General features: G+C 33.7%; 2 protein-coding genes and 1 long non-coding RNA gene across 6 annotated transcripts; 1 reads left to right on the top strand and 2 right to left on the bottom strand.

Annotated features, from left to right (window-relative positions):
- Nucleotides 1-362: 362 nt before the first annotated feature.
- Nucleotides 363-9,101, bottom strand: LOC107268326. Of its 3 annotated transcripts, XM_015741005.2 has the most exons (5): nucleotides 8,845-9,101; nucleotides 5,123-6,229; nucleotides 4,726-5,065; nucleotides 4,348-4,591; nucleotides 363-973 (listed from the first exon to the last, which is right to left on the bottom strand). In XM_015741005.2, exons 2-5 carry the CDS (start codon nucleotides 6,114-6,116, stop codon nucleotides 932-934), a joined length of 1,620 nt encoding a protein of 539 aa, XP_015596491.1. In that variant the 5' UTR covers nucleotides 6,117-6,229; nucleotides 8,845-9,101; the 3' UTR covers nucleotides 363-931. The 3 variants fall into 3 exon arrangements, with proteins under 3 accessions (XP_015596491.1, XP_015596499.1, XP_015596505.1); XM_015741013.2 differs by lacking the exon at nucleotides 363-973 and having other exon boundaries at nucleotides 4,380-4,650; XM_015741019.2 differs by lacking the exon at nucleotides 363-973 and having other exon boundaries at nucleotides 4,481-4,639.
- Nucleotides 9,102-9,153: 52 nt separating this feature from the next.
- On the top strand, nucleotides 9,154-12,810 carry LOC112494483. Its single transcript, XR_003059922.1, has 3 exons — nucleotides 9,154-9,268; nucleotides 9,542-9,717; nucleotides 12,658-12,810. It is a non-coding gene; the product is annotated as an uncharacterized LOC112494483 (long non-coding RNA).
- LOC107268352 lies at nucleotides 10,677-12,777 on the bottom strand. 2 transcript variants are annotated; one of them, XM_025085814.1, is made up of 6 exons: nucleotides 12,595-12,610; nucleotides 12,461-12,533; nucleotides 11,958-12,106; nucleotides 11,759-11,900; nucleotides 11,561-11,682; nucleotides 10,677-11,161 (listed from the first exon to the last, which is right to left on the bottom strand). In XM_025085814.1, the coding sequence occupies exons 2-6, from the start codon at nucleotides 12,492-12,494 to the stop codon at nucleotides 10,721-10,723; spliced, it is 888 nt and encodes a 295-aa protein (XP_024941582.1). In that variant the 5' UTR covers nucleotides 12,495-12,533; nucleotides 12,595-12,610; the 3' UTR covers nucleotides 10,677-10,720. The 2 variants fall into 2 exon arrangements, with proteins under 2 accessions (XP_024941582.1, XP_015596535.1); XM_015741049.2 differs by having other exon boundaries at nucleotides 12,461-12,777.
- Nucleotides 12,811-13,765: the final 955 nt, after the last annotated feature.

Here is a 13,765-nt window from a genome sequence, read left to right as displayed (position 1 = left end):
GAGGAAGCACGATACGTTCTACGAGAGGCTGTCGCGTCCGACTGAGAGTCGACTACAGGAGATCGGACCTAGAACCAACTAAGCGAGTCAGCGAATGAGTGAGTGAGTGACTGACTGACTGACTAAGTGGCACAATGGTTGTGATTATTTAAAAGTCCACGAAAATTGACGTTCTCAATTTTACTCATACAATAGTTATACATCGCATATATTGAGTAATAAAGTATGTAATACAAGAAAGATTTTCAAAGACCTTCGACTGGGGTATTGGACATCGATTTAAAACTAAATAAAGAATTAAATAAGTACTTAAGCAATTAATTAATTGCCTCAGATTTATTAAAAAACTTACAAATAATTTACTTCTTAGTTGATGATATCCGAATTGCTAGTCCTCTCATATTTGCGTCTCCTTGGCCAATGGGTACGTGTCAATAATGAATAACGAGGAAACTAATTTTCTTCCTTGTTTACCTAATGTCGTGCTCTCTTCATGCTACTCACACGAGTCCATACACATTACTTTATCCACAGGACATTAATTAAAAAATAATAAGACTCTTATTATCTGACGAGAACGCAAAAGAAAGTCTTGCATAGAAATTTCAACAGAAAATTAAAGAAGAGCTCTATTATGAATTAACCACATGCATTTTCTTTGAGACACCTTAATAGCAATCCTCTCAATATGTCTAATTGTAAATCTGTTTTAGTAATAATTCATGAGAGCACCATAATGAAACTCAAACAAAATATAAGCTCCTAACTCTATTTTTGACACACTATGTACATCGCATATACGAACACGCGGTGGTACACATGGCTGTACACGGTGTCCCAGAAAATACACACTCAATCACATAGTACTATGTTACGACATAGGTGTGCTAACGCAGCGTGCTTACGCGTGTTCATCCATGTGTCCGATACATTATCCAAGTGTCTGCGCAGAACAGCTTGGTGGGGGTATAACCTGGAATTCCAGAACTGCCAGTAAGCTTACTATGAATGCGTTATTTCAAATATTTCAGTTCAAATGGTAGAATTTATATACTCTACAGAGATATTACATTTCATTTATAGATATAAAAAGTAACAGATTGATTATGAGAAGAGATAAACAAGAAGCAAGCAGAAATACCGCGAAAGGTACTTTCGAGTAGAGAGGGATTGATTGCAGCATTCTCCTTTTCTCTCTTATTCCTATTACTTCTGAATAACCATATTTTTGTTACATTTAAATTCTGGACCACAGTTTTTCAGGAAATTTATTAATCTTTAAAGGACCGATAACGCCACTGTATTAGCGCTAAAAAAACACTTGCGACTTTTCGGAACATGTAGATTATTTATATACATGAAATTCCAGTAAAAAAAGATCTCTTTTTTTCATAAAAAATTGCCGGTACCATGAAGGTTTAAAGGCTCATCCATTAAATAGTTATGTATATTGAATAAATGTAAAAATATATAATTAACCAGCATTTCCAGTCCGAAAAAATATAATAGATTCAGATGTGACAGAGCTGCATGGTATGGTTATATCTGGGGTTTACGAAACTCTTTAATCCTTTACAAAGATTACTCGTATTATTCTTTGCATGCTATTAAAACTAAACGAGTGTTTCTATATATATTTTGTCTTGCTAATCGTCTCTTTTGTCTCTCCCTTTTGCAAGGATACGTAAGTGGATTCTGTGTGTATCTATATAGATTGAGATCTAGGATATGAATACCTTTTACATTCGCAATGCGTGTATTATCGAGTAGACGCAATATGCTAATGATTATATGTATAGAGGTAAATAACTGCGCGTGAATATACTCATTTCGTGTTAATATGTAGGTAACAAAAAATATAGAAGTGCTTTCATCTACATGTATTTTTTTGCACTATGGAAATATTCGGAGGCATCCGTATTTTTTAGGTTGGTTTTTACACTTCTTTTGCCCTTTGTAATAATTACTGTTGGTAAAACAATGATAAACAGTAAATGATAAGTACCATATAAACATATGGTAATTGGTAAAGACAATTTCGATCTGATTCTGCGACAACGCCCACCAAGCAGGGTCGGTTTGTATAGTGGAAAACTTTCGTTTGTCTGCCTCAAGCATTAAGTCTTTTTACGTCTCAATGGAATGTTCAAGTAGTATACTAAAAAAAATCGGAAGTCTACAAAGAATAAAAGAATTCGGAATAGCATTTTCTCAAAAATAAGGTTAGACCCGCTTTAAAAAATCAATTAAAACCGATTGAAAATTGTTTGTCGAAAGGATTGAGACTTTTTCAATAGAAGATTATTGTCAAATCTTATAGGCATTTATTACGGAAAATGAGTGAAATTTCCCTTATTCCAATTAAATATTCATTGTTTATAGGATAATCACCAATAAAATCATATTGGATACAGCACAACGTATTCATTTCGAATCATTTTCATTCGGAATAAAAATACCTTCGATTGAATCTGATTGTAATTGAATTGGATATCTATCGATTTCTATTGACTTTAATCGAATTTCTTAAAGAGGGATGTCCTTTGATAAACTGTTAATGTATAATTAACCTATGTTACGGTCTCACAAGATTCAATTTACAAAAGATTAATGAAAGTGTCACAAAAATAACAAGTAGTCAATAGAACTCGTTAAATTTACTTCGATGATCTACGAGCAGGCCATATGAATATAGTATGTGCTTCCGCACGAGCCCATGAGACTTGTTCAGTTACAACTTACGATATCTACTGCTGTGATACTTGCTACGAGAGAGTGTGTTCTCTTGCGCGGGGAAACAAAAACAAAAAAAGGAAAGGGAGATCAGAGAGAGAAAGAAAAAGACAAAAAGAGTTAGGGCAAACGCGGTAAGCAGTTTGCTGGATATTCACTCGCGTATGTATAATTGGACCCAACCCAACCAGTTAAATACTACACATTCAGATTAATACTTTATCATACTATTTATAATTTTTGTATATCTATAATTAAATAAAATCTTTACCGGAAGATAATAATAATGAAAGCGAGAACATTAAACTTGCCATTAATAAAATAAGCATTGGATGGTTCTCCAAATAATGTGATCGTCAAATAAAAATAAAAATAAGAATGTCCATTTACATTTCCAGATTAGAATGAATCCGTGATGTTCTTGTTTAGTACAAATAATAGTAACAAGCAATACGTAGGATCCTGATTTTCACCAGAAGTCTATTAGGATTAGAAATATTATTTTTTTAATCCTTTAGGGAAAAAAACGCTTCAGACAATAGTCAAATAAATTCATCAGTGTATAATATGAATTTTAGCATGTATTAAATTGTACGACTGCGAATGCAGTTTTTATTTTTTGACCATGACAGACTGTATGAAGAAAACAATGCTTATATTTGATATACACGTAGAAATCTGGATTTATAAATAAAATACTGCAATTCAATGTATACTTTCATTACGTTCGTTGAATTATAAGTTACAGACTGGTTTGGTTGGATGGAATTTTATACCAAATTCGCCAAATTTGTATTAAAAGAGTGGTTGTTACTGAACAATGCAAATCTGCTGATAACGATGAACGAGTGCTGTAAAATATTTTAAAAGACTGTTTAGAAAATATTGAAGGACAGTTAAGTAAACTGTATGAAGAAAAGTATATAAGTATTATTAAAGTAAACAGAGAAATGGATGTCTTTCTATGAATAGTCTGACAACCAAGAATCATTGAAGAAGATCAAGAAACGCTAAAAATATTTTAACTTCTGACATAAAAAAGATAATTCTAACGCAGAACGACTTACCTTCTAAATTAATCTCATACAAATTTAATGCTATTTCTGGCCTTAAGAATATTCTACTGAAACGTATGAATTTTACTCGAGTAAACAGAAAATTTTCATATAATTTAAAAAGAATTTGATATTCTGATCATAATCTTACTATGTTATGACATTTCACATGAATAATTATTTTTAGCACATGTATCAATATGAAGACAACGACTTTTGTATTAAGAATATAATGCTCTCACACGTTTCATGCCTAATTAGACATGATACGATTTACGTAACTTTTCAAATTTTAAAGCCCATCATAATATCCTGTTGAACATCTTTATAAAATAGTCAAATTCGTATAATTTTATAATAGCGGTGTAACATTACATACAAAACTCTTAATTTCTAAACTCAAAAATGAAGTATGATCAATAATTGTTAATCATCATTTATATAATGCAAAATAAATTGTTAGGTGCGTTATCGATTGAGATACACTGTGCAGAGTTTCCAGAATATACTACTAGATGGCGATCTGTTTTAATACACACAGGGAAATGAAATTACTCACCCGTGTAGGCCTAACTGGCAGTAGCTCAGTGACTTCAAAATCGTCTCCACTGAGGCTGGAGTTGGTTGAGCAATCAGAAATCTTGCGAGGGGGTGGTAGTTCCAAGAGATCAATTGTTGTCCTATCCTGCTTCTCCAATAGTTCATCTTCATTGTTCCTTAATTTCAATGAATTCCACTGCGGGGAGTAAGAACTTGGAGATGCCAGGCAGGAATTCCGTCTGTTTCCATCCATGTTAACATTTCTGGCACAGCAAGCATGTCGTGCTTGATTATGGTGCGTTTATAAACCTCTAATAACAATCTTATACATTATAAGGAGGTAGCGATTTCTAATAAACCATTATTCTCCAACAAAATATGTAACGTAGATATATACCTTTCAGAGGCACTATTTGTTGAACTTATGCAGAGGTAGCAGGAATCTGAGTGACGCCTGTGACGACATATTTGCGGAAGTTTGCTATCTTGTAATAACAAGATGTCATTGAACTCTTTAAATTCGTCACAGTCCAAACAGGAGCAGCTACTGGCCTGGCTTGGTGTTCTGCTCTTGTCAGTAAATTTATCTATATCTAGATTACTTCTTTCAAATTTCTCATCCAAATAGGAATAGTCAGAGTAATCACTGACTACAACACTTGGTGTCCTCCAAAATCTTGGCTGACCCTCAGTAAATTCATAGTCTCCATTTTCTCCCAAGTTAGAATTTTCCCAGCCTGTGAATTATTCATTTACTAATATCCTAGCTGTTCATTGTATAATTTTAAACTTACCTTTGTTATGATCCTCATCGCTGAGAACAGCACTGTCAGAACTGCAACATCTAGATACTTGAAGTTTGTGTTCCATTTGTTGATCCGCATTTCGTAAGATATCTTCTTCACTTGGTGCAGCAGAATCTAGGCTCCAACATCGACGAAAAGAATTGTTTCGTGGGATTGTATCGGGCTCAATGCCTTCGTCGCTTTGAGAACTTTTACTGTAAGACCGTGCTACGGCCATCTTAGCTACATTAAATTCAACTTGTTCCTTCGCTTCTGCTAGATCACAAGTATCGTCTAGCATTCTGTCACGATTCACTAAATTTTTGGATTTCATTTTAAAACCGTTAGAAGCCTCATGTTCATGCCAAGTATTTCTCTCCGAGAGAAGTTCTGTGAATCGATGAATGAGATCCCGAATTGGAGAAAAGATAGGGCACTGTTCGTTTTCGTACTGATTTTCGACAATTCCAACACGTCGTTTTCTGAACAATTTTGTCTCTGAAGGTAATAATAAAGTCGATGATGATTGAGTAACTGTCTCAGAGTTAATCCTGTTAGAAATGTTCTTAAACCTTCGATGTTGAAGTTGGAAAAATTGTTCTGCACTTTTTTGATTGATGAAAGAGCGTCTCGTGGTGTATGAATTACGATATCCAAAAAGATTAATACTTAATGTATACGCTCTGCGGAATGTCTTTTTAACCGACCGGCAATTCGAAACACGGGACGCACAGCGCGCACGAACACCACGCCGAACGTGTTGACGACCATTACGAACCATGGAAACATTAGATGGGACACTCGATTTGCTTTTAAGCTTTGCCTGCCCCACCAGTAGCACTACTTTTTCCTTTGTTAATCGAAATCTATTTGATCCTCTAGTATCTTTTTTATCATCAGTGGCATTCCTTTGAACCATTGTGACTTCGACTCTCCCTCGTAATGATTGTTCATTATTATACAAAGATGTTGGGGTCTGTTGGTGGTATCCATTTTTGCTCATGGCTTTATATGTCGAATATATTTTTTCTTTATTTTCCGACCAAATTTAGTAAGGAACAAGATCCAATTCTTTTCACTTTCAGAAAAAGAAAAGTCTTCCACAGAAACGTTTTGCTGAAAAATGAGTAAAGAAAAGATATAAACTAATAATAATTTCGTTAAATAATGCTCTTGTATATCGAGTAGTAGGTAAACTCTTTCAAATAAAAAAATTTAGAACTCGTGACACACATTCAATATATTTAGACTCACACGACATGTGTACATACAGGATATTAAACGTGGAAAGCACATATCATAATATGAGAATCCGCATCATATACTAAAGTTTTTCTTTTAAATCCATCGGTCAAGATTTATCATTGATAGATTGGATCAAATGGCAAGTAGGCCATTTGATTTTCTGAATATTCGTCTATCTCGAAAGTGCTGGAAAGACTGTTCAAATTTACATACTTATACCTATGTATGTCTTCTTGTGAAATATAATATAGTGCCCTGCTCGTCCAACATAAAAGTAAAAAGAACGAGTTATGAGGTAGGCTACATCATCGGCTACATCACGGGCTACACTTCCTCCTGGTCCGATTGACGTCATACGTGCGTCAGTCAAGTTAAAGAAACAAGAAAGTTTCGATTGAATGATCACACCTGCCTCATAGCCATTACTGGTTGCTATCGTTAATTCTTTTCTAGCTTTGACACTCGCCCCATTATCTCGTCAATGTAAATGCCCCCAACCCCCTCACCATTTGAGCCCATCTAATGCTCGGACTATTTTATCATTTAAAGTAACTAACTGGATAATATCAACATGAATATATAATATCTTAAATTTAGAGCTCCTCCCTTTGTATAGCTCCAGCAAACACAAAGTAATAGTTATAAATGTTATATCCCTAAGTAGGACATTTTACCATTGCCGATATTTAAATGTTACAATGCGTTTGCTGGGGCGTTAATATGATCACGTTGATTTCATCAAATCAATGCAGGTAGAAATAACTGTTTTCATGTGTCCCATTGATACGAGCTATTATCGAGTATATGATAGCCTTAAATTTTCTTTTATGTAGAAATTCGCATCACGAAATATTTTCTACATCGAAATTCTTTACGCTTTATTATGATGCTATATGGCGTATCATGCTGATTAACTATTATGTCAAAATTGATATGAGTTTAAGTAAAGATAACTAAAAATGATGACATTTAACAAGTGTAATTATCTTCTTCGTATATTAATATTAATGAAGTAATGTTAAATCTGATAAAATTTTGTTGCTTAAGCGCCCCCCTTGGTTACTTTTAACAGTCGTTCCACTTCATCATGTCCTGTGACCTTCGTTGAGTCTCAACCTGATCAAAAGGTCATGGTTTTTCATATCGTCGGAAGTAAGCGATTAAACGCATGCGCAACAACAGGCTAACTATGTTCCGTCACGTCTGAACGATTCTCCGTAATAAATAAGCTTCCTTTTTAGTAGTAGCATACTCTCACTTTATCACATGTCCATGCCATATAGAAGATAAACTATATATGGCACAGGTCCCCCCATTAGAGATACATCTATAAGGAAAGGAAGGAAGGAAGATAGAATATACATAAATCAAAATTCCCCGCACATCTCCTCATTGCAGGAGGCAGCTATAAGGAAAGGAAGGAAATCAAAATTTTTTAAAACCTCATCGTCAAATAAAATGAGCTGCTCTTTGTATCATAATATGCATAACTTAGTCTTACATGTGTATGTCATTCTGCTATATTTATTCGTGACTCTTCCTCTTTGTAAAATTATAAAATTCTCTTTCAATACAAGAAATGGTTCATTTTTCATTATTGCATGTTAATAAGAAACAAGACACTCTTTTCACGATGGTAGTTATGAATAGATATCTATCGGTGCAATAGATATCGTCTGAACATGAATTTTGAGAAGTTCCACTTGTCAATAATATGTAAGGTAAGGTATAGATGTCTCAAAAGAATTCAAGTAAATAGTGGAGAAGAAATTTAGGAGAGATGGAGGTTGATTTGCAATGGAATCAGGTCAATGTCGCATGAAGGCGACAGCGGCACCGCTCGCGTCCTAGATTGGCCATTGTACTTATCATATAGTCAAGCCCCTCAACACTAATGATCCTTCCCTTCAGCACTTTTGCAACGCAAGCCTTAACCGATATTTCCACCTCTCTGTTAGTGTTCTCCGAACCTTACTGGTTGACCATGCCTATAAGCGCATGCGCTTTCTAAAGTATTTTGACTCAAGTACACGCACTCAGTATACATACGAAAAGGGAAGGGATGTTAACTATTGCGAAATCTCGTTCACAGATCTGTTAACTATTGAGACGCCTGACTGTACATATTTTATATTTGAATAGTTAAAACCCGAACTAACTTTCGTTTAGTATTTTCATTGCTAGATACACATACATACCTAGCAAACAAAATACTCAAGTCAAATTATAATTTCATAATATTCTGATATCTTTCGAAATTTATTCGTTATTGAGAAATGGTAATCAGTTCATATTTGCGTCATGTAAGCATAAGATATAGAGAAGTACATTGGGTAATACAAAATAATGTTCAAAAGATAGTTCATTGCGTTGTCCCTAAATTATTAACACTAATTATGGCAAGAAGAAAATATTAGACATTATAAAATGTATTATACCATCGAATCATAATGTTTTCAAATAACTTAATAACTGTCATGTCTTACCTCTCCATTTTATAATAAAATTGTGTATCTTATTTTTGTTGAATGTAAATCGTATTGTCGGTATATACAAATTTTGGAAGAAAGCTGAATCGTTTTCAGTCACCACCAAATCACAACCACTTCGCGTCTGCGCGGGAAAATAAATATTTTAAGGAATATTGGACTTACATTCCAGTTTACTAGTTTAAGGATTAATATATACGTATGTTAATAGAGTGACAATAAGGAGAAAACAGATTCTTTCCGAGTCATAGACGGTGACTGACTGAACTCATGACGTGAACTTGATCGGTACACAGTGGCTTCTTGGTACGCGTGACGGTTAGCGACTTCGAGAGGGGCGAGGATTGTTTCATGTCGGCCGTTAGCAATCTGTTTGACAAAACGTCCACTTACCATGACTGTAATGGCTTACTGTGAAAAGGTAAATGATTAATCTATGCCCGATTCAATTAGCATTCAATGGTAGTAAGCAATTGCTGCAAACGGCACTTTGCTACTGCGTGATGAAAGGATTAACTCAAAAGAAGACAGTATTGAAGGTTGTTAGCTACAGTCAGCTATATATAAAATTATCGCTTATATCAATTGTTTTTCTTACTGTTATACTGATTTTTAAGAATAAAAAGTGCCATAACATAATACCTTTGACCTTGTTGATTCATAGCATATTTTTTGGTTATGAAATGTTTTTTAGAACACTTGGAAGGAACTCACTTTTCAAAATGCAACCTATTTTGCACTCCTGCATATATATTGAATATGAAGACACACACGTTTTTTTGAACACATTTCAACGTGACGTTTTATTGATAACTTAAGTACGATCCTGCAACTATTCTCCTTATCACCATTATGATAAACACACTCTGGGTAAACATAAACATAATTTGCTTACTTCAGCTGATTAAACTTCATTGATGAGAACTGAAATAACTTGAGATTTTGGTGTTATCTTTTAATAATGTTTAATAGTTCTAAATAAACTTATCATAGTCTGAATGAATTACTGTGTACTTTTCTCTGAGTAATTCTATAAAAAAGCAACTTATACTGTGAGGTATTGACTTTAACCATTTGAAATATCTTCTAAAGGATTAGTTAGAGAATAATTATCTAGCAAAAGTTTCATAGTATGGAGTTGGTTTTAATGATTTTCATAATGCTCAAGGCAGTTCAATGACTTAGATGGATTCTAAAATTTGAATAAAATTTACAGTATTGTTCTTAAGATGTTCAGAATTAAAGTATCCATATTAGGAAAAAGATAATAAGTACTAAAGCTTAAAAATTAAAATGTACAATTAAATTTTTACAAAATTAATAAACACTGAAATATTGTAATGTTCTAATTCGCGACAGTGAATACTTGTCAGAACGTGTGCTTTGATAAATTTTGAGGAATGTCAAAGATTATCAAGGGCAAGTGAATCAATAATTCAAAAATTGCAATGTTGCATTGTTGTTAATAGTCATCATGTTTAATAGCCATTGTCAAAGTAAGTTTTAGTATTCTTTTTTTTTCTTATATACGACCTTAAACAATCTTATTGAACTCATTTAAAGTGCAGCTATGATAGTACGGAAAATAAATAGAAGCATGTTAATCCATTTAAAAAAAATTAAAATGACTAGTTTTCCAAGCACCTTTAAATGTGCAAAAAATCATTAGCATCATTCGACAGACCTCTTTAGACTGCAATTTTCATTAGAAGGAATTTTCCTGACTAATAGTATCAGGGATATTCCAGGCGGTCAAAGTTATTGCCTCACCCGGTACATTATTAAATTATAATATGAATAATATTATGATATATTATTGACGTCTCAAGTTTATCAGCATAAAAAATAATTTATTTATTCAGGTAATAATTTACTACAATACCTCATAACTGGCTATGTCACTATACTTGCCTTGTTCATCGGCCAATGGCATACAAAATAAATTCGGCGCGGGGGAACCTTGTGGTTCTTTTATACGTCGTAACCACTCATTTATTTTGATTACAGTATTTAAATGTTTAAGAGTCTCTTCAATGTACGGTTTGGTTACGACTATTGTTCCTTTTGTCATCGTCGTTCGAAGAAACTGCCATACTTGTATTTGTTCTACCTCAGATAGGTAAAACTCAAAGACGTTATTAAGAACAATAACGTCAGCTGATTTTATTGTATCTGGAGCATCTTCAATTCGCTTATGTAAAATATCAATTCGATCTTGCATATTATATTTGTGTACAATTTTAGATTGAAGTTCACAAAAATCTTTATTCATTTCCACTCCAATTATTTTTTTAGCATCTGTGTACATATAGGCCTGCAAACAATGTAAGTGATTTTTAACTTTTCATGTGCTTTACTCCAGTTTAATTTTTACGTACTATTCAATATAATAGCATAAGTATGATAAAGAAATAATAGACATATGATTAGTAGTTTTACCTACTGATATTATACAGCATATATTTCCACCATGCAGGAATCAAATAGAGTTAACCAATCAAGTTAGCTTATTCCGCTCAAATCTCGTTTTTAACTGGTTAACTCTATTTCAACCCTACAGTAGAAACATATACACAGATTATTAGAATCTTACATAAGTAACAATAGATCAATTACTAACATTAATGTATAATATAAATAAGTTACATGTGTAGCATATTCACACATGTTTACAATGTTTAAAATGTACTTCTTTAGTTGTAGAAATGCTTACCCCATACAAGACAGCACCTAATCTTGATCCTATATCTAATATAGTTTTATCTTTCAATATTGGCAACAGATGGTTAAATATATAGTGTAAAGCATCTTGTGATAATGAATGCGAAATATAAACTGAAATGAAACTTTAGTAAATACATTGATGTAAAACCAAGTATCTTGGGAAACTAAAATTTTTAAGTATATTTACTTAGGGATTTAATATTTTTAGAGCCACAATTTTTACAATAATATTGCTGTAATTTCCCAGCATTCAAAAGTTCCTCAATGTCATTATCGTTATAAAGAAATTCATCAACGTGTATTGTTATATTGGGATCACAATCTGAATTCTGTGAAACAGTTTTGTGTATTAAATCAAACATTAATAGAGATTAAGGTTTACATACTTCGCCCGATGTTGGCAGATTCAATCTTTCTGATGGAAAAATGGCATTAAATGGCACTCTCTCTTTAATGTCTTTGACAATTGAATTAAGAATTGTAATAGGACCTTTTATTACATCACTGCAGATACGACCATTGGAATTAGTAACGGCTATAAGAAAAATTTATATACTTAATATTTGCCATAGATCTGACATAATTGAAGTAATTAGTATAAATGTAAACTATAGACAGTCGACAAGTTTGATGTGTACTTTTGACAGATCAAAAACAATGAAGTCTCTAGCAACCAACACCTGGTTTTGAATAGAATTTTTTTTCTACAGAACGCATGTACAGGGCTTTACACAGAATTAGTTTTTATTTTTATATTTTAGCATGTTTCCGTAATTTTATTATAATCCATATGTGATTTGTTGAAGGTTTGCAGTGTTTGCAATCCATAAAACACATTAAACTCGTGGACTTACAGTACATACCGGGAGTGAACTGTTATTTATCTTACCATTGAGCTCATTAAATGATAATTGTGGAAGCATAAATAAAAGGGTGTCCTGCCAGTCTTTTTTATTTAGGTGCTGTAATAATTTTTTTATATGAATTTTTGCTTCGTCTGAAGCAATAGAACTATCATCGTACATTTTACACTTTTTGACTTCCATTGCGACTAATTACGACTGATTACGACTCTGTTGATTTTAGTCATAGAGGGCCATGTGACATCCAATCGTCGCTAGAGCAGAGATGAGTGGGGAGATGCACAACGCTCCGGTTTTAGGCAGAGATGAGTGGGGAGATGTACAGCGCTCCGGTTTTAGGCGATACCAAAAGCATGGCGCTAAATCGTAGCGGCGAGTCTGGGAGTAGGATTTCGTGATCATCGCCTCTGTCGATGTTACAGATTTCGCGTAGCCGCGTGGGTCATGATCATCGTTCCAGCCGATATTGCAGTCAGCGAAATGAATGGATTGCTCGGTGGTGGGGAAAAAGTTGCCGCCCGTCACAAATCGTTCTTGACAAACAGGCGGGGGAGCAAGATCTTCCATCCAACCGAAACCTTAACATTTGTATGGACGTAATGCGCAAACAAATGTGTATATTCAAATAAATTTGAAAGTTATAAAAAATGCATAGAAACATTGGTTTTCACTCTTTACCTCTTATCATGCCGAAAATTAACATTAAAAAATGAATAGCGAAATTCGTTGGTAAATGAAACGACCGAGAACAGTTCAAAGAGAAATTTTGAAATATCATAGCTAAATATCTATAGAAAATTTAATTTAGAATTAAACGAGCATCGTGGCTGAGTCAATAACCTATCAAGGTTCCTCTCTTTTAACCTTTCTAGGTTGCCCAAAGTTTATTTTATTCTCTTTTGTTCGTCCACGTGGAGAAGGGTGGCGCGAAAGTTCTTAACTAGAGTGCATCTTCATATTATTCTGTTTATATGTAAAGTAAGCGAAACGACAATAGTAAGCAGTTGAATAAACGATGAAATTCTAGAAATACAACTTTCGAAAAAAGCATAAGAAACATATGTTTCTGGCGCCTGGCTAGTGCACCCGGTTTCGAATCGGGGTTCTTAACTGGTGTGCATCTTCATATTATTCTGCTTATATGTAAAGTAAGCGAAACGACAATAGTAAGCAGTTGAATAAACGATCAAATTCTAGAAATACAACTTCCGAAAGAAGTAAAACATACAGATGTGTCTGGCGTCTGGCTAGTGCACCCGGTTACGAATCGGGAAGTCTATGGTTCGAGACCCCTCTATGGAGAGCACTTTCTTTTTACAAAAAAAATGTGT

The sequence above is a fragment of the Cephus cinctus genome, unplaced genomic scaffold, assembly GCF_000341935.2.
Source record: "Cephus cinctus unplaced genomic scaffold, Ccin1 Ccin1_scaffold0048, whole genome shotgun sequence".
Lineage (NCBI taxonomy): Eukaryota > Metazoa > Arthropoda > Insecta > Hymenoptera > Cephidae > Cephus > Cephus cinctus.
Note: the sequence above shows the minus strand (reverse complement) of the source record. Positions and strands in the feature narration are given on the sequence as shown.

What these genes read in the sequence shown, in the direction of transcription:
- LOC107268326 (XM_015741005.2), bottom strand. Translation starts at nt 6,116, where the DNA reads ATGAGCAAAAATGGATACCACCAACAGACCCCAACATCTTTGTATAAT. An exon ending in ACAAATAGTGCCTCTGAAAG is followed by an intron (nt 4,592 to 4,725) that starts GTATATATCTAC and finishes TTGCTGTGCCAG; the next exon opens with AAATGTTAACATGGATGGAA. An exon ending in TGCCAGTTAGGCCTACACGG is followed by an intron (nt 974 to 4,347) that starts GTGAGTAATTTC and finishes CTGGAATTCCAG; the next exon opens with GTTATACCCCCACCAAGCTG.
- LOC107268352 (XM_015741049.2), bottom strand. Translation starts at nt 12,617, where the DNA reads ATGGAAGTCAAAAAGTGTAAAATGTACGATGATAGTTCTATTGCTTCA. An exon ending in ATCATTTAATGAGCTCAATG is followed by an intron (nt 12,107 to 12,460) that starts GTAAGATAAATA and finishes TTTTTCTTATAG; the next exon opens with CCGTTACTAATTCCAATGGT. An exon ending in TAAAAATATTAAATCCCTAA is followed by an intron (nt 11,683 to 11,758) that starts GTAAATATACTT and finishes GTTTCATTTCAG; the next exon opens with TTTATATTTCGCATTCATTA.